Below are 20924 nucleotides of genomic sequence, written 5' to 3' on the forward strand. Positions count from 1 at the left end.
ATTCCCAGCATGGTGCAGCATCAGCCTATATTTATTGTGCACAAGATAAACAATGGTGAGACTCTCCAGGAAAACAGAATGGGTGAAACACACACCCTGGAGAGATGGAGATGCGTCTTCAAGGACTGGCTGCTTCAGGTAAAAGAACATATCACATATGAGAAGCCTTCACAGCATTTTATTAAAACCACTGTAAAATTCTGCTGTGATTGCAGCCACTCTGCATTTAGGACAAATATTTAGCATAAGTATTTGTTTCCTTCTAAGTTAATGATAAATAATAAATACAAAACCCTTCAGATAATGTGAGTTAGTCGAACATGGGTAGCCTAGAAAATTATTCCTGCGTGAATAATAATTTTGATCATAAAATGATTTTCTTTGCTGCGTGAATGGTGTGTCTCCCACTGGGTCTCTTCTGAGGCAGGAAGTATAGTTTATTTTTCTCATCTGCATAAGGCCCAGCAGGAAATGTTATACCTGATTGTCTCAGTAGCTTTTCCTTTTTTAACTGAACATACTTTGTCTACATAGGTCCAAGCAGTGACTGACTTTAAAGAGTCACAGTAGACCTTGTATAGTCAGAATAACAGAATTAGCTGATGATAACAGGCTGACAGCTGCACCTTATTTGCATCCCTAATGCCCAGCACAGGCACTGGCTCAGAGAGAATCCACTCAGTAAATGTTTGCTAAGGACAGGCGCTAGGGGCCCTTTGACCTGACCCTCTTATTCTCAAATGAGGAGAATAGGGCTCCTAGAGAAACACTTGCTCAAGGGAACCGTGCGTTAGCTAGCAGAGCTGGACTTCTCCCCGCCCGGCGCTTTCTCTGCCCCTGCCTCCCCAAGGAGAATCTAGAAGAGCCCAGAAAGTGACAGGTCTGTGTCATGTACCTCATACGGGCTAGTCAATCAATGGCAGTTTCCTTCTCTCCATCTTTTCCGTGGAAAGAGGAAACCACGAAGCATGCTAAAGCTGTCTACCCTACGCTTCGAGCAAACCAAATTTACGTGTCAACACAAGCAAAGCAGTTGGGCCCTTTCAGAAGGACTGTCCACAACACCCACGCTACCAGAACCTGTTAATTTCTGCTGCTGTCTTCAGAAGGCTTTAGAGAGGTTAATAAAGGAGAAACAGTCCGAAGGCTCGTTCTAGGAGTGAACTTGAAGTCCTGGTGGCAAAGTCAACAAGAAGAGAAGAAGCCAAGGCAGCTTCATAGAACAGTGGGCCCCACGCACCCGGAACAAGTGAGAGGCTGAGGATGCAGAGGTGAACAAGAGGTGGGCCCGGACCTTGGGGACCTCACAACCCTGTGTGGAATGGGAATATGCTGAATAAGAGAAGAAGCAGTTCATGCTCTGAATGTGCAGGGCGGAACCTCCCAGAGGCGGCAATAGTTGAGCAAAGCTATGAAGGAACAAGAGAAATTTGCTGCCTGTGTTAGAAGAATGACAGGCAAAGCCGAGTCATGACAAGGTGTGCTTTAGTCTAGGAGCCACTCGTATGTGAGTGGGAATCAGTGGGGACGTGGGCAGGGACTGGATCATGGGCGGCAAAAATGAAGACGTTGGGAGCCATCGTGGTAACAAGGGGCTCCTGAGGGCTATTAGGGTAATGGAAGTCCACCGCATCGCAGAAACACAACCGGGGCAGGACGGAGAGTGACCTGAAGAAGAAAGGGTAGGAGGTGGTTATGATGGCTTCGCTGAGGGATGGCAAAGCAGAGCAGAAATAAAGTGAGAGCATATAAAGACTCTGAGTGGGAGTTCCCGTCGTGGCGCAGAGGTTAACGAATCCGACTAGAAACCATGAGGTTGCGGGTTCGGTCCCTGGCCTTGCTCAGTGGGTTAAGGATCCGGCGTTGCCGTGAGCTGTGGTGTAGGTTGCAGACGCGGCTCGGATCCCATGTTGCTGTGGCTCTGGTGTAGGCCAGTGGCTACAGCTCCGATTCGACCCCTAGCCTGGGAACCTCCATATGCCGAGGGAGCGGCCCAAAGAAATAGCAAAAAAAAAAAAAAAAAAAAAAAGGCCAAAAAAAGCCTAAATAAATAAAGACTGAGTGATGTGGAAGCTTGGGGCGGGGGGAAGAAATAGAGGATGACTTCTGGATTTCAGAATTGTCAGCTGTGCCATCAAATGCAGAAAACAGTGAAATAGGGAGGCGGCAGGAGCTAGGATACAGAGAGTATCACAAGCTCACGCTGGGATGCCTTCAGTTCTGGGGGGGCCCTTGTGACATCCCCTTGAGGTGATGCATGCAGACGGTATACACCGAGGATATGTAATAACTCAAGCAGTCATCCAGGGAGCATTCAGAACCCTGGAAACTCCCCTGCTCAAGACCTGGGTGGAGGTGCAAGAGCGGGACTTGGGCAAGTATATCAGATGCAACCCGGTGTAGCTGGTCTTGGAAGCCAGAGACTGAGCGCCACAGAGCAGAGAGACCGGTTAGGGAGTTGTATGCATTATTTAAGAAAGAGTAACGATATAAACCCTAAGGCGTGCCTTTCGGGTGTGGCAGGCATCTCAGGCAGTTTTGGAGAAGCCTGAGTCAAGGGCTGAGCGTGAGGGATCCTTGGGAATCTAGCTCAGAAAGAGAGAGGTTTAACATATTTTGAGAAGAAAATGAATAATCTGTCGCCACACAATGTTCTCTCACATGTAGAAGCGATGACATGATTTGTAAACTGACAGGTTATTTTCTTCCAGGTTCCAGTTTAATTTAACAAAATTATTGAATGGCTGCTTGGCACAGGGCAGCCAGAGCACCAGGCACCTGTGGTCATGGTTCACCCCACGAGACACAGAAGACCCCCAGCTAACATGCCTGGCGTGGGGAGCTGTGTGCAGGCTGCCTGGGCATGGAGGGGGGCACAGAGAGGACACCGGAGGGTAGAGCCGGGGGGCAGCAGCAGATCCAGGGAAGGCGGCATGCTTGCTGAGGGGCTGGGCGTTGGTGGGCAGGTGTGGGCAGAACAGAGGCGTGGGAGGGAGGTCTGGGCCATCTGAAGGGGTCCTCCTCTGCCTCCGTGCCAGTGCCCGGGCACACGAGCTGCCTTCTGCACTTGACCTACACGAAGGCAGAGGAGCCGTCCCTTCTTAGGATCTTAAATTCTCATTTCCCTTTGAAACTGCCAGACTCTGTTCTGGTCGTAGGTCTCCCATGCTGATCTAAAGGCTGGTATCCTGTGATATTTTTCTAATAATCTTGCGAAAGGCTCGAGAGGAAAAATAAGCAGCGTGATGGGTTCATCTCTGACATGCAATTCTGATTAGAGCCGCAGTCTGAACTTCTCACCCTCCTCTCAGGTGTCAGAGGCTAAAGGTTCCTACCCCGCGGCTTGGCTTAGCAGAGTTCTGGGCATGGCCTCAAAGCAGGTCAGAAACAAGTCACCTGGTCCAGGGATCAGAGGGAGCGTCTCCGGGAAGGCGGCGCCTCCCCGCGGGGCCTGGGAAAGGTCCATGTGTGTCTCAGGGTTTATAAAACAGATGCTCCAAACAGCCAAGTCTGGCCTGTACTCAGTCAGGGTGGGGCCTTTCATCACAGGCCATCCAGCAGGATGGCTTTAGGGTGTCCAGAGAGAAATGGCATCTAATTAGGAGTCTGCAAGTGGCTGTCACTGTGCCACAGATGAGCCGGTGACGGCCATGCCTCCTCCTTGCTGGCTGTTTTCCTACCATGTGGTCCTGTGGCGCAGAAATGCTGCACCTCTTCCAGCCCATAACGCCCTACACTGACCCTGGGCATCCGCTGAGAGGTGGGAAGTGGTTAAGAAAGGGTGGAGCTCCCAGTGCCAAGGAAATGAAGTAGTGTGTGTGTGCGTGTGCGTGCGTGTATGTGTGTGTGTGTTGCTGGAGGGGGAGAGGACGCACGTGTGGCACGACGTGACTTGTATCATATATGTTCTCAATTAAGATGCAATTGACGTAAAACATTCTGCAAGTCTGAGGTGTACAACATAAGGATTTGATATTTGCATATACTGTGAAATAATTACAGTAGGTTGCGTGAACATCCACCACCACACAGGTACTAATATTTTTTTCTTGTGACGCGCCTGTGTAAGATCTACTCTCAGCAACGGTCAGACACAATGCGGCCCTGTTAACTGCAGTCACCGTGCTGTCCCTGACACCCCCGGAAAAGAATCTGAAAGACGTGACAGACTCTAATGGTGAGGATGTGGGGGAAGAGTGTAAGCTCCAGAGGCAAATCAATAAAACACATCAGCCACGGTTGCCCAAGGGGGAAGAGCTAACAACAAAAGTCCAGGTTTTCCTGGGCTTCTTTACTTTGTGGATTTTGGACAAAGTTGAAATGTACATGGGCCTGTATCAGAGAAGTCGGATCGGGTGTCCTTAGCCTTTTCACTGTTCACAGTTGATTCTGATCCAGATAATTTCTCTAGTGAGAATCAGTTCAAGTTGAAGCAAGGGTCACACCAGAGATTTCTGAGAAAGGGTCAAAAACTGCAAGAAAGCAAACAGCCCAGGGGAACTGGAGGGTGGGCGGTTACTCACTCCCTGGCTCCGAGGGGCGGGGTGGGCGTCTCTCGGCTCCTCCCCCCCTCCAGCCCCACAGACCCGGGGGCCCCCTCCCTCAGTCTTGGTCCTCTTCTACTCCCCTTACTGCCCCTGGGTGACCTCACCCACCCTCGGGACCTTTCCGCCTTCCTGTGCAGAGGACTTTGCACCTCGGTCTCCAGCTCAGGGTTCTGTCCAGCTCCAGACCCGCACACGCCCCGCTGCACCGTGGACGCGCCCACCCAGCACCAGCTCCCCAGGCGCCTCGGCTCGTCACACTTTCCCTTCCTCAGACCCTGGCTGGACTCCCCTCGCCTCCTTCTTGGGCTGTTCCCTGACTCAAGGGCGTTGCCACCACCCAGCTGCTCAAGCCACCCTTAACTCTGAATAGCAGCAATAGGGATAGCATCTGTTATTCCTAGGTTCTTATGCGAATCAACTGAGATCAATGAAACGTGCTTATTACTTAACACACAGTAACTACTCAGTGGTAGGCGTGGTCATCCGTTATTTATGTGTCAACGCAATGCATTTGTACAAACATTGCTAATGTTTTTAATAATGCAATACAAATATCCAAAAATATGTAGAGAGAAGTGAATAACATTAAAAATATAAACTTTTTTTTTTTGCCCTCTGTTCTAGTTTGTAGCTTCTTGTATATTCTTCCTTGTAGCTTCCTATATATTCTTCCTGAAGTCATTTAGAATAGCTGGGTGGAACAGGTTACGCAAGAGGCCACTTAAAAACACAAAGATCAATGTTTTCTGTACAAATTAATTTATCTATCAATTCTCTATTTTTGATCCTGTCCCCCATGGCTGCCCCTGTTCTATATGGGCCATCCTGGGGTGAGGTTTGCAGTGAAGGTGGGGGTGGGGAATGAAGATGCCTTTCTTGCATATTAAATTAGTTTAAAAAAAGTGAAAGTTGAAAATAGCCACATTAAATTTCATATGCTCTAGTCTGGGTAACTCCTACTGGCCTAAAAGGGTCATTTTTCCAGGATGCTCTCCCTCCGAAACCCTCTCCCCCTTAGCTATCCTGCATCTGTCCTGATCCATCACACGACGTGTCCAAGTACACCATAATTTACTCATTTCTCAACCCGTAGGCACTACGGGTATTTGGGGTCAGATAATTCCTTATTGTGGGGGGTGCCTTGTGCACGGTGGGAGGTTGCAGCATTTCTGGCCAGTAGCACTACCCCAGTTGTGACAAGCACAAATGTTCCCAGGCCTCAAGACAGGGAGAAATGCTACCCCCACCTTGGAGTGAGAAGCACAGCACTGGCCTGAGATGTCAAGGTGAGGAGTCTGTCTTATTTATCTCCAAAGCCAAGGAAGGCCCTCAAGAGACCACCTTGATGAAGTGAAGCAAGGGACACATGACAAAGCACCATCACTCCACAGTAAATCAGTTCTCATCTCTTCAAGAAGAAGGTGCACGTTCAACTCTTAATTATTAATATATTTTTTTAAACTGGAGGTCCATGAAGGCACAAATGCAACCAGAATTTCTAACCCTGAGATTTCCAAGTTAAATTGAAGCTCTCTTAATAAAACCCAAGAAGCAGCCTGTGTGGCTTGGAATCCCAGCACCGCCATGTACCGGTTGTAACTGGGGAAGTCATTTCATACCTCTCTGTGCCTCCATTTCCTCATCTGTAAAATGGGCATGAGAATTAAATGAGCACATCTTTGTAAAATGCTCAGAGTCGTGCTTGGGGTGCACCTCGCGGCTTACTGCGATTTGTATTTATTTATAGATTCAGAATTTCCAAGGCGGAAGTGACGGTGTTATCAGGAACCCCCTGAATCCTTCTCCCAAGGAGCCATCCACGTTTCAGTCTGGTAGTTACAGATTATCACATGGCACAACACAACGTATAACAACTGTTCATTTTCTGTGATATTCTTCACGGGAAAAACTTAAAGTACATTATCAATTTTCATAAAGACTCAGTAATTAGTAATGTTATTTAACATACTCAAATCAAATATGTGCCTTTGTGTGTAGAGGCAAACTGTAAAAATCATTTTGGTTAGCACTCTCCCTCACTCCCTTGCCCCACAGGCTCATCAGTGTCACCAGCTATTCTTTTAAAAACAGAGGGCAGTGCCAGGTGCATGCTGATCCTAGTCAGTGCTGGATCTCCATGAGATAGTACTGAACAAGGTGAATGCCCTGTTTTATACATGTTATAATTCATATTTATTAACAACCTAAGTTAGGCAGATCCAACATCAAAGTAGAAATTCAGAGGTTCCCCCCGGGCATCAAGGCCCTATGTTAGCTGTCTGAGCCAATATCCTAAACCAAAGTGCTAATAGAATACGCCACGTGTTAAAAATCTCATTCAGGGGCTTTGATTTGCTGCAATTTGCCTTAAAGGTGACAAATCTTGCAAGGTATTGAGATACCTTGGCTGTGTCTATGTTCTGATATAGCTAAGCTTCAATTAGCTCATCCTGGTACTTAGATTTGCAATTAGCTTTTCATTACTGACAGGGGAAAATATTTGCAATTAGGAATTCAATCACAAAACATCAAAACAGACTTGTAATTGTGGTTGCTAAAATAACAGAGCCTGCACCATTCCAACTTGCAGGAACACATCTTTTCAGACATCCACCATGTACTGGCGAAGCAGCAACGCGAAGGCATGGTCACCATAAAATAAAACATGACACCTTCACTCAAGACAGCAAACCTGGCTGGTTTCCGAGACCCGAAAACGAGGGCTATGTGTCCACGTGTGCCCGGCCAGGCGTGGGTCCTCCCTGCCGTCGACATCCTGAGTACACTCTATTTTTCCAAGCCAAAAAAATTTCCCATTGTTCAACAACTCTCCAAATGTAACTGGGGACCCAGGATATTAATTGTCTGTCTACACGGGAGAGAAACTTCCAGAACACCAAAGGTGAGTAAAACTGTCCAAACATTTACAGGAGACCTGCAGCTCTCTTGCCTTCATTTGTCTTCCTGGCAGAGGTATCACAATTGTACCCGTCCGCTGGCTATGGTTCCCTTTAGAATTCTGCGTTAGCTCAGCTTTTCAAATATGCATGAGAAAGGTGGAGCCCCCCAAGTTTAAAAATAAAACACGAGACCAGCTCTATCACGGTGTCTGCAGTGCATGAGAAAGAAAACGAATCAAATCATACCCCCTTACTGCTCTCTAGGCATGAATCATTACATACCGTGTGAGTGGGTGAGTAATTAACCCTCCATCAGTCTCAAAGTTTTAAAAGTGCTGTCACTCCCTGCAGGCTGGAGGTCTTCCTTCTGCCTGCTTTCAGGAAATCTGTGTCTTGAAGGAACTCCTATGGAAGGCAAAGAAGCTCCGTCCATCTCTGCCCACCTACTCTGCCTGCTTCCTTTAATCTGAGGCAGGAGGAAGACGGGCTCAGCTGGGACTTGTTAGGCTGAGTAAATTGGGCCTTGCTTCCCTTTGACGCGTCAAGGAGAAAGTTAATGGCAGGGGCTGAGCTCTGCTGGAGGAGAAAGATAAGACGACCACGTCACTCACTCCTGGGCTCAAGGGGACCTCCCCAGCTACACCTGCGCAGAAGGACTTCTAGGGGGCAAAAAGAGAGGGGGCACCAGGCCATAATATATCCTAATAATCATCCCATAACCCTTTGCTCTGGGATCCATCTTGGTCAAAAGATGCGCACGCATGTTGGGCCAGACCCGCGAGAAAAATAAAGCAAGGTAATTGGCCAAAGGAAAACAGAGACCCAGAAGAACCGCCTGTGTAAGTGATTTAAATCACCTCCTTGGCGAGCTCCTCTTCAGGAGGATGCCCGCACCACACCTGCACTCTTCCTTTGGGTGTGTATGACGGCTCTGCTTCTGCCTTCTGTACTCAGACTACTTTGTGTGTCCTCGCACAAGCTGTACTGTGCTTCCAATAATAAACTTTGCACCTGTTTTTACCTCTTTGCCTCCTTGAAACATTCCTGCTTTCAACAGGGGGTAAGAATCAGGGCAGTTGTGCTTTTAGCCTCTAGCTAATCTAATGGCTGGGACTCCTGGTTGTCACCCAGGCTGCCCAGGTTCGTTTCCTGAGCCGGGAATTAAGATCTCGCTTCAAGGCATGGATCACCACTCCTTCTCCGAAATTAGATGCACTCCACTGTGACCACTCCTTTGGCCTCTGTTCTACCCCTCTTGCTCTATGCCCTGAGACTCTCACGCTCATACACCTCCAGACAAACACTTTTCTTATTTCATAATATTTTTGGAGACGGAGCCATCCTAAGAATTATTCCAGTTACAACAACCTCCTGCCACTCTAACCATTTCTACGCAAGCTGGGCCCTTATCAAGAGCACTGTGGTGTCTGGTGGTGTTGCCTTCCCACATATTTACGCAGTAGTGCCTTTGGGGTATGTCTGTATGGATCCCACCATGAGCTGAATCAGAGATGGGTCATGGGCTCTACCAGAGAAGGCTTCCTGATTTTTCTGGCTCATCCTAGTATTATTACTTGGAACTCTTGAAGTGATTTCTGTACTGGCTTATCTATAACATGTCTGAAAGGCACTTTTTTAAACAGTAGACTTGAATGGAAAAGTCCAGAGCTTAGTCAAGGCGCCTCAGATCACATACAGCAGTGGGTGGATAAGGATTTCCCACCCACATATTTGACATTTAAAACTTAGCTCACTGGGGCACATACGTCATCCAGTGAGCAGAACGGCACAGTCAGAAGCAATGTGTGTTCCTGCAATCCTCATGTAAAAATGGGTAATAGAGGTTTTCTTCTTGGTTTACAATGTAATCCTTGGTTTATATTTTAAAATAAAAATTTTAAGAATCTATGTGTAAGCTACTACAACTAATGGGTGAGTTTAGAAAGAGTGCTGGATGCAAATGAACAATATGCCAAAAAAAAAAAAACACATGCTACAATGAACAAGTGGAGACTGAAATGATAAAAAAAAGTACTATTTAGAATAGCACCTCAAAACATGAAATTCTTAATTCTTAGTACTTTCAAGTATGTGTATTATCCATTTGCTGAAAGCTATTTTGAGTCAGGGTTAAAAAAAAAAAAATCAAAAGAAACCTAAATAGAGACTTTTACTGTGTTTATGAATCCGAAGACTCAATACTGTTAACGTATCAATTCTCCCCAAACTGATCTATAGAGTCAACACAATCCAAATCGATACTCCAGTAGGATTTTAGATACCAACAAGCTGTTTCTAAATTTATATGGAAAGGCAGAGGAACGAGAATGGCCAAAACAATCCTGGCAAAGAAGAACAAAGTTGGAGGACTCACAGTACTGGATATAAGACATACCCAAAGCTAAATAATCAAGTGTGATATTGATGAAAGAGCAGACACATGGATAAATGGAACAGAGAGTCTAGAAATAGACCCATGCATATATCATCAGCTGATTTACAACATAAGTGCCAAGGCCATTCAATGAAGAACGAACAGTCTTTTCATCAATGGGATATTGATATGTAAAAAGATGAATCTTGACCTATACTTTGTATCTTATAAAAATTAACTTGGAATGGATCCACTTACATGTAAAACACAAAACTGACATTTCTAGAAGAAAAACATAGAAAATAATAGCTGTGACCTTAACATGAAGCAAAATTACTCAGGTGTGACCTTAAAAACATGAAAAAATTGATAAAATGGATCCTAATAAAATTAAAAACTTCTGTGAAACGCCACTGTTAAGAGACTGAAGAAACCAGCTACAAACTGGCAGAAAATATCAACACTCAATAAGAAGACAACCAAAATTTTTTAAATGGGCAAAAGATGTGAATATGCACTTTACCAAAGAAGATAATGAATAGCAAATACGTACATGAAAAAACATTCAGCATCATTACTCCTTAAGGACATGCAAATTAAAATCACAATGAGGAAACACTAGATAGCTATTAGAGCATCAAAAAACAAAATAAAACACTCTAACACCAAGTATCAACAAAGATGTGGAGCAAGTCAAAGTCTCATACACTGTTGCTGGCAAGTGCAAGTTGCAATACTTATATTTTAACTTTATAAGAAACCACCTAACTTTTCCAAATTGACTATATCATTTTGTATTGCCAGCAACAGTGTATGAGACTTCCACTTGCTCCACATCTTTGTTGGCACTTGGTGTTAGAGTGTTTTGTAGGTAAAACTGTCACTGTATGCAGATGACATGACACTATATATAGAAAACCCAAAGGACTCAACCCCAAAACTGCTTGAACTGATCAACAAATTCAGCAAAATGGCAGGATATAAGATTAACATTCAGAAATCAGTCCCATTTCTGTTTACTAACAATGAAATAGTAGAAAAGGAATACAAAAATATAATACCTTTTAAAATTACACCCCAAAAAATCAAATAACTGGGAATACACCTGACCAAGGAGGTAAAGGACTTATATGCTGAGAACTATAAAACATTAATCAAGGAAATTAAAGAAGATGTAAAGAAATAGAAAGATATTCCATGCTCCCAGGTTGCAAAAATTAATATTGTAAAAATGGCCATACTACCCAAAGCAATCTACAGAGTCAGGCAATCCCTATCCAATTACTCATGACATTTTTCACAGAACTAGAACACACAATCCAAAAATTTATATGGAACCATAAAAGACCCAGAATTGCCAAATCAATTCTGAAGAACAAAAACCAAGCAGGAGGCATAACTCTCCCAGACTTCAAGAAATACTTCAAAGCCACAGTCATCAAGACAATGTGGTACTGGTACCAAAACAGACATATAGACCAATGGAACAGAATGGAGAACCCAGAAATAAACCCAGACACCTATGGTCAATTAATCCTTGACAAAGGAGGCAGGAACATAAAATGGGAAAAAAACAGTCTTTTCAGCAAGTATTACTGGGAAACCTGGACAGCTGCATGTAAATCAATGAAACTAGAACACGCCCTCACACTATGCACAAAAATGGCTTAAAGACTTAAATATAAGACAAGACACCATCGAACTCCTGGAAGAGAACACATTCTCTGACATTAACCTTATGAATATTTTCTCAGGTCAGTTTCCCAAAGCAGCAGAAATAAGAGCAAAAATAAACCGATGGGACCTAATCAAACTGAGAAGTTTTTCACAGCAAAGGAAACCAAAAAGAAAACAAAAAGACAACTTATAGAATGGGAGAAAATTGTTTCAAATGATGCAACTGACAAGGGCTTAATCTCTAGAATATATAAGCAACTTATACAACTCAACAGCAAAAAAGCCGACAACCCAATGGAAAAATGGGCAAGAGACCTGAATAGACATTTTTCCAAAGTGATGTACGCATGGCCAACAGGCACATGAAATAATGCTCAACATCACTGATCATTAGAGAAATGCAAATCAAAACCACCATGAGATACCACCTCACACCAGTCAGAATGGCCATCATTAATAAGTCCACAAATAACAAATGCTGGGGGGGGTGTGGAGAAAAGGGAACCCTCATGCACTGTTGGTGGGAATGTAAGCTGGTACAACCACTATGGAGATCAGTATGGAGATACCTTAGAAATCTATACATAGAACTACCATATGACCCAGCAATCCCACTCTTGGGCATATATCCAGACAAAACTCTCTTTAAAAAAGACACATGAACCCACATGTTCACTGAAGCACTATTCACAATAGCCAAGACATGCAAACAACCCAGATGTCCATTGACAGATGACTGGATTAGGAAGATGTGGTATATACACACAGTGGAATACTACTCAGCCATAAAAAATAACAAAATAATGCCATTTGCAGCCACATGGATGGAACTAGAGACTCTCATCCTGAGTGAAGTTAAGTCAGAAAGAGAAAGACAAATACCATATATCACTTATATCTGGAATCTAATATAAGGCACCAATGAACCTTTCCACAGAGAAGAAAATCATGGGCTTGCAGAACAGACTTGTGGTTGCCAAGGGGCGGGGAGTGGGGTGGTTGGGGAACTTGGGGTTAATAGATACAAACTATGGCCTTTGGAATGGATTAGCAATGAGATCCTGCCATGTAGCCCTGGGAACGATGTCTAGTCACTTATGATGGAGCCTGATAATGTACAAAAATAGAATGTGTACATGCATGTGTAACTGGGTCACAAAAAAAAAAAATTGTATTGGGGAAATAACTATTAAGAACTAATGATAATAATAATAGAAAAGTAAAATGGGGAGAGTATCCTGGCTTATTCAGGTGGGCCCAGTGTAAGCACAAGGGTCCTTCAGTGTGGACATCAGGGGGCACTGTCAAAATGGTATGATGTGGGGAAGACTGCCAGGTCATTGATGACTTTGGAGATGGACAAAGAGCCACCAGCCAAGAAATGTAGATGTTCCCTAGAAACTGGAAACATATGTAAAGCTAATACATGCTATAAATACTATTATTATGAAAGATACTTCCCCCTAGGTCTTTCAACCTTTCCTTCCTTGTCTACTTTCTCACCCCACATAGTTTTAAAAACCTGAAAAAAAAAGGTTAAAATCTAATTTGCACCCCACAATCCCATACTTAAGAACTTGCTCAAAAGAAAAGTTATGTTCACATGAAAACCTGAAAATGAACGTTTATAGTGGCTTTATAGCCACCCAAAGTGGCAACAACTCAGATGTTCTTCAATTGGTGAATGGACAGATAAACCGTTTTATTTTTATTTCCACAGTGGACGACTACTCGTCAATCTTGTTGATTGATACACAGAACATGGATGAATCTTAGGTGTACTGAGTGAAGTGAAGCCAGGATCAAAAGGCTACATACTGTTGGCTTTCACTTCTATAACATCCTGGAAAAGATAAAACTGTAGATACAAAGACCAGATCAGTGGTTGCCAAGGGTTGTGGGGAGGGGGGAGGTTGATGGCAAAGATGCATCATGGAGATTTTTTAGGTGATGGAGTTGTTTTTTTATCTTGGTTGTGGTGCTGGTTACATGACTGTAGGCATTTTTCGAAAGTCAAAGAACTGTACATTCAACATAGTGAATTTTACTTTACATGGGGGACTCCAATTAAAGAAAATATAGATTTTAAATTCAATTGGGATGGTTTCACTTATATGTAGAATCTGTGAAACAAAACGAGATGTTCTCTTGTGGCGCAGTGGGTTAAGGACCCAGCATGGTCACTGCAGCGGCTTGGGCTGCTACTATGGTGCGTGTTCAATCCCTGGCCCAGGAATTTCCACATGCTGTATGCACAACCAAAAAAAAAAAAAAAACCCTAAATAAACAAACATATCTAAATAGAAAGAGTCACAGATACAGAAAACAAACAAGTGGTTGCCAGATGGGAGGGGGCTGCGGCGAAGAGAGATGTAGGTGAGGGAGATTAAGAACGACAAAATAAATGAGTCACAGGCATAAAATGTACAGTATGGGGAACAGAGTCGATCACCCTATAATATCTTTGTAGAGGGGGAGGTGACATCTAGACGTATGGTGATCATTTTGAAATGTACAGAGACATAGAATCACTATGTTGTGTAGCAGGAACTAACACAGTGCTGTAGGTCAATTATACTTCAAACACAAACAGCGAGTTCCCATCGTGGCTCGGCGATTAGCGAACTCAACTAGTATCCGTGAGGACGCGGGTTTGATCCCTGGCCTCGCTCAGTGGGTTAAGGATCTGGTGTTGCCGTGAGCTGTGGTGTAGGTCACAGATGTGGCTCGGATCTGGCATGGCTGTGGCTGTGGTCTAGGCTGGTGGCTACAGCTCCCATTGGAGCCCTCGCCTGGGAACCTCCATATGCCACAGGTGCAGCCCTAAAAAGACAAACAACAACAACAACAAGACCAAAAAACAAACAAACAAAATTACAGGAAGAAACGATCAGACGTGTGGCGATCAGAGGTGGGGGGAAGGAGAAACTAGATGAAGGTGGTCAAAAGGTACAAAATCCCAGGTATAAACTCAGTCGAGACGTAATTACAACATGAGAAAGATAATTCACACTGCGCTATGTCCTGTCTGAAAGTGGTTCAAGAGTAAATCCTCAGAGTTCTAGTCACAAGGAAAAAAGTGTTTTTCCTATTTCTTTAATGGTGTATCTGTATGAGATGCTGGATGTTCACTGGACCAACTGCGGTAAACATTTTATGATGATCTAAGTCAAATCATTACGCTGTACACCTTCAACACACACAGCGCCGTATAGCAACTACATCTTACTCAAAGTTGGGGAAGAAACAAGACAAGACCGAACGAGATCATCAAATAAAGATCTACGAGCATGCGAGGAAATTCAACTGGGAAAAAGATACTGTAACATGATACAATTAAAAATAAAACCTATTTCTTTTAAAAGATGCCAACTTATTAGTAAAAATACTCTTGGTTAAAACTAAGGGAAAATGCAGGATGAGGTGCTGGTTGAATAGTTCCGAGTTGGATGGAGGCGAGGGGTGTCTATCAGCCAAGCTGAGGGAAAAACACTGCTTTTCTATTCACTGCCCTTAAAGAATCACAACCAAACCATCCACTCTTCTTGTAAATGCTCCCAAATGGCATTTTTGTACCTGTTTGTTTACACGTCCAAATAACCCCAGTTCCTGAATATATATATATATTTTTGTCTTTTTGCCATTTCTACGGATGCTTGTGCCATAGAAATGGCAAAAAGACAAAAAAAAAAAAAAAAAAAAAATTCAGGAACTGGGAGGTTCAGAGGCTAAGGGTCTAATCGGAGCTCTAGCTGCCAGCCAGACCAGAGCCACAGCAACGCGGGATCTGAGCCGCGTCTGCGACCCACACCAGAGCTCAAAGCAACACCAGATCCTTAGCCCACTGAGCAAGGCCAGGGATCGAACCCACAACCTCAAGGTTCCTAGTCGGATTTGTTAACCACTGAGCCATGATGGGAACTCCCTGAATTTGTAATTTGAAGAGTTCTTCGCTCTTCTGCTCACTTAAGTAAACCGACAGTATTGTTTTCCTTGCACAAAGATCTTTTTCTTTCTTTTTTTTCCTTTTGGTCTTTTTAGGGCCACACCCTCAGTGTATGGAGGTTCCCAGGCTAGGGGTTGAATCAGAGTTGCAGCTGCCGGCCTACACCACAGCCGCAGCCACGTCAGATCCGAGGAGCCATCTGTGACCTACACCACAGCTCATGGCAATGCTGGATCCTTAACCCACGGAGGGAGGCCAGGAATTGAACCCGTATCCTCATGGATACTAGTTGGGTTCGTTGACCACTGAGCCACGATGGGAACCCCATCAGAGATCATTTCTTAATGCCAGTCCATTTTCTCTTCATAAAGAAGACATAGCGTGACCAGCTCACAAACACAAACATATGCGTCTAAAGATTCATCAATAATCTTAGGATTATTTACACACTATTCTAACATATATTGGTCTCTCCAATCTTGACAAACCTTTGCCTCATTATTATTTTCCTCTTAAACTACCATCTTTTCTATGTCAAACACAGAATGTACAAGAAAGAACGCTGGACTGCAAGTTATGAGGACTGCATTTTCAGGTCAGTTGAGCCCATAACTAGTTCTAGAGCCTTGGAAAAGTAACTCATCTCCTGTAACTAATATTTATCTCCAGCTCTGACCCCTCCCCAGGGCTTTAGTCAGGAAACTTCAAATTCCTACAGACACACACGTCTCCTCACGCAGAGATTTTGATTATGTTGAAATCTCTTATTATTACTGAAATTATAATGATTTTATTTGTTCATGTATGCTTCATGTCTTCAATTAGATTTCTCCAACCAGATTATACATTCTTTTTTTTTTTTTTTTTTTTTTTTGTCTTTTTAAGGCTGTACCTGCGGCATATGGAGGTTCCCAGGCTAGGGGTCGAATCGGAGCTGTTTCCGCTGGCCTACACCACAGCCACAGAAATGCCAGATCTGAGGCACATCTGCAACCTACACCACAGCTCGGGGCAATGCCAGATCCTTAACCCACTGAGCAAGGCCAGGATGGAACCTACGTCCTCATGGATACTGGTCAAATTTGTTTCCACTGAGCCACTATGGGAACTCCCAGATTATACATTCGTTGAGGGGAGGGAATTATTCATACATACACTCTTGCCTCCTTATAGCATCTATCGTATAGTGAAAGCTTAAACATTCCAGATTGCAGACATGACGACTTGAGCTTACATTCTCCAGTTTACTGACAGAATCACTTGTCTTTGCAAAAAATACAGCCGAGTCTGACATACTCCTGGAGGCCTCCAGAGCCTGCTCTGGCCCCTCCTGCTGTGGTCCCCCATGCTGCCTCCTCCCACTAACCCACCCCATCCCATCCCTGTCTGTAGACTCGTCTTGTTGTACAAAATAGCACTGAACACTCCTGAGATAATCTCTCCTTCTCCCTCTCTTTTTCTCTCACCCACCTTCTCTTTACCCAATCTACTGTCTGGAGCCTCCCGCTAGGATTTAAGCTACATGAAACCAGGGACTGATCATGCTCCCTGTAAGAGACTTGGAGCACAGAGTAAGTACTCAATAAATACTTACTGAATTGTTGTTGGACTGGCCCCTTCACATAGTGATAGCTATTAGACACTGAGCAATTGCAACGAGCAAAAATACTTCATGTGATTTACCTGTAAAGAGGTTCTACAAGGTCCTTTTCAAGAAAATCATGATCGTTCTTGACAGCCACAATGTTGATGGGAAACTGTGAGTCTGAAAGAAAGAGACAGAGGGCTTCACCTGCCTTGTTTTATCTGAATGGGCACCCATATCGTCAGGCCGCCACGTACACATGACCAATCTTAACAGCAGTTACTCCCCATGGATGGGTGTGCTGGTCATGTTTAGACAGCAGACAATTTCACTTTTCTCCAAATAACTGGTTTTAAGGGTACAGAAAATATGAAATATGAAAAAAACCAAGTGCTTGACCTTGGCGAGGACTGAATACTAAGTGGCTGCATTTTTATAGCTCATCACGACCACAGAGATTTGTCTGTATGAAGAGCTGTTTCACTCTCACCATGCACCTCGGGGGGAGGTTGCTCAATGCTATCCTAATCAGTTCATAAATTACTTGGTTAGGCTGATTTTATTCTCCTTCAAGAAGGAAGTTTCCAAAAATACCTGAACCTCAATGGCCTCAATAGTTTACTCTGTAGAAAAATCTTGAGTCACCCTGGAGTATCAGCTAAATACTCCAACAACTGGTTCTGTCTAGAAAAAGGGAGAAATTTCAGGAGTTCCCACTGTGGCTCAGTATGTTAAGAACCTTACATAGTATCTGTGAGGATGTGGGTTTGATCCCTAGCCCTGCTCGGTGGATTAAGGATGTAGCATTGCTGCAAGTTGAGCCTAGGCGGCAGATGCAGCTTGGATCTGGTGTTGCTATGGCTGTGGCGTAGGCCTGCAGCTGCAGTTCTGATTCAACCCCTAGCCTGAAAAGTTCCATATGCTGCATGTGAAGTCCTAAAAAGAAAAAAAAAAAATCTGGAGATCATTGGAATAGAGGTCACGGTCAAATCTAACAGAAAAGGTTGGTCCACTATCATTATCATCATCCTGCCATTCTTTCTCTTTCTCACCTTATGCTTGGCACTTGCCAATCATAATAAAGCTAACAGTATATCAAATTTCTTATCGTGAGTTGGAAAGAGAAACAATTCCTCTTCTGGTCATGCGAGTGAATTCCAGGGAGCGCCAGAATGTAGAGACTACCCCACTGTGCTAGGGAGGTGCGAGTAGTGGTGGGAAACAGCGACAAGGAGGCCCAGCTCCTCTGGTTTTAAGCCCTGGCTCTGCGACGCGCCAGCTGTATATTGTGGGAAAGCCACTTTACCTTCACTGGGCCTCTGCTTCCTCATCTGTAAAATGGGGATGGTAATAATTATAATACCTACCCTACAGTATTGTGAATATTAAACGAATAGTATACGTACAGTGTTTTGAGTAGTACCTGTCACATAGTAAGTTCCATCTAAGTATTAATTATTATTATTTTTAATTTTTTGTAGGGCCGCAACCCATAGCATATGAAAGTTCCCAGGCTAGAGATCAAATCGAATCAGAGCTGCAGCTGTCAGCCTACACCACAGGCAGAACAAAACCAGACCCACAGCTCATAGCAAAGCTGGATCCTTAACCCACTGAACAAGGCCAGGGATCAAACCTGCATCCTCATGGATACTAGTCAGATTCATTTCCACTGAGCCACGATGGGAACTCCCTGTTCTCATTCTTATTACACTTATTAAATGCATAGGGCTTAAACACAATCTGATAGGTCCATTTTACTTATAGCTCTACTTAGCCATTTACGGACTCTTCACATTTATAACGCATTAATATTTTGAGTGTACAAAGAGGGTGTACATTACAACAGAAAATATGCTGCATGAAGGCTCAAGAGACTTGGATTTTATTTATTTATTTATTTTTTAATTTCTTTTTAATTTTTTTGTCTTTTTGCGATTTCTTGGGCTGCTCCCGCGGCATATGGAGGTTCCCAGGCTAGGGGTCGAATTGGAGCTATAGCCACCAGCCTACGCCAGAGCCACAGCAACATGGGATCCGAGCTGCGTCTGCAACTTACACCACAGCTCATGGCAATGATGGATCCTTAACCCACTGAGAGAGGCCAGGGACGGAACCCGCAACCTCATGGTTCCTAGTCGGATTCATTAACCACTGCGCCACGATGGGAACTCCGAGACTGGGATTTTAATTCTGACTCTTCTATCCTATAATCTTGTTAAAGTTACTTAACCTTTTGGGACCTCTGTCTCATAATCAGTGAACTGGTAGTTGGGGGGCAGGAATAAGGTTGCTTAGACCAAAACCAGAAGACACTCCTCCTTGTCTAAAAGGCCATGAGTTTATGAAAGCTTTTATCAGAGATTCTAGACTTCGAGGCACATTCAGACATATGTTTTCCTTTACCCTCAGAGCATTTATTGACAGAAGAAGCAGGTTTTTTTGTTTGGTTGTTGGTTTTTTTTTTTTCCCCCCCAATATAAAACTGAGTTTCTAGGTGCATAGATGAGATTCACCAATGCGTAAGGGTTAATTTTGTTGCTTCTTTCCATACTCCATAAATTTTATGCCATCAAAATAGAAGTCTCTACTGTTTGGTATACTACATACCCTCTGTTTAGCTCTCAAGATCCATGTTCCACTTTTCTGTATCCTGCTTTGAGCCCCAGCTGTGTCGATAGCATCCAAGGGGACCCATGTCCTCTGCTTCCTTTTGTGTTTGACCAGTGGGAAGCCGTGGCTGGAGCCGGAAGGAGGCAGGGCTGTGAGCTCAGGACACGTCCCCTCCTGGTTCTCTCCAGAGGCTGCCCGTCATAAGCAGTGTGCTCCACTGCAAGGGCCTGCTCTGAGATGCTCTCTCCTTCTGGGCTCTGGCACCCTCTCCCTCTGTATATGGCCTTGGGCCTATGGTAGTGATAGCTCTGCTGCTGTAAGTTCTGGGCTCCGGACTGGTCCTTGTAGTCCACATCTTTGTAATGAACACCTCTAGAAATAAAATCCTCCTTGGGTTGTCCTGAATGTGCCATGTGCTTACTGCTGGGATCCTGACTAATTCATTATTTATTAGGACTATCCAAGAAGTAGATGCTTTGGTTATAATTTTAGGGGCAAGTTAAGATCTAGGAGAGTAATATTATTAACTGTCAATTAAAATACCAATGAAAGGATGTATGATGCTGGCACTAAAAGCATTTTACTTAAAACCCTGAAAAATAACATCTGATCTGTATTACAGTTTAAACATTTTCATGTAAACAGAGCTCAAGAAAAGTCTCCAGATAATGAGTGTTGTGATTGTCCAGGAAATGTATCAACAATTCATTGATTGTACTTTCAAGAAAACTAAGCACAGTGACGGAAAAGGAAAAGAACAAGGAAGGAGGTGCAGAAAAGCTCCTGATGCCAGAATCCTTGAAGGAAAAGGCAGAGTTGGGATGGGTGGTAAAGAAGTGAGAAGCAGAGAGTGCACAGCAAAAAGTAAAGAAAAAGCTAGGGGCAGAAGCAAGCCTTAGTCTTAAGTAGGCATCAGCATAAGCTCCAGGTGTCGCAAAAGTGGAGTGAAGAAGTAAGGAAAAAAATGGTTGAGAAAAGACTTGGAAGCCAGAACATACTACAGGATATTATTTAAATTTATTCTCTTTATAAAGACAGACGAAAAGCCTAACCTACCCTCGTACAACTGAGCATACTGCGGGAACCCGGCAGCACGGAGCCAGTCGCATGCTTCCTTTGCCTCAATTTCTGAAAAACACAAGGAAGGGAAACGTGTGAGTTTACTGACCACCTCTACCTCCTCGATCAGCGAGGAACTGGCGAGTGCTGGACATGTTATCACAAAGCAAAACTGTTCTCAAGTAAGCTTCATAAAAAGGCCTACCCAGAAATGAGCAAGTAT

The 20924-nt window shown here is 44.0% G+C and overlaps 1 protein-coding gene across 1 annotated transcript in view; it reads right to left on the reverse strand.

Moving 5' to 3' along the window:
• The window catches only part of STARD13 (StAR related lipid transfer domain containing 13), a 220236-nt gene that overhangs the window by 40947 nt on the left and 158365 nt on the right, over positions 1–20924 (reverse strand). Inside the window, 2 exon segments of the mRNA XM_021065185.1 lie at positions 17128–17209; positions 20699–20770. Coding sequence (XP_020920844.1) covers positions 17128–17209; positions 20699–20770 — 154 coding nt within the window.

This window comes from Sus scrofa, chromosome 11 (assembly GCF_000003025.6).
Source record: "Sus scrofa isolate TJ Tabasco breed Duroc chromosome 11, Sscrofa11.1, whole genome shotgun sequence".
In the NCBI taxonomy this organism is placed as follows: domain Eukaryota; kingdom Metazoa; phylum Chordata; class Mammalia; order Artiodactyla; family Suidae; genus Sus; species Sus scrofa.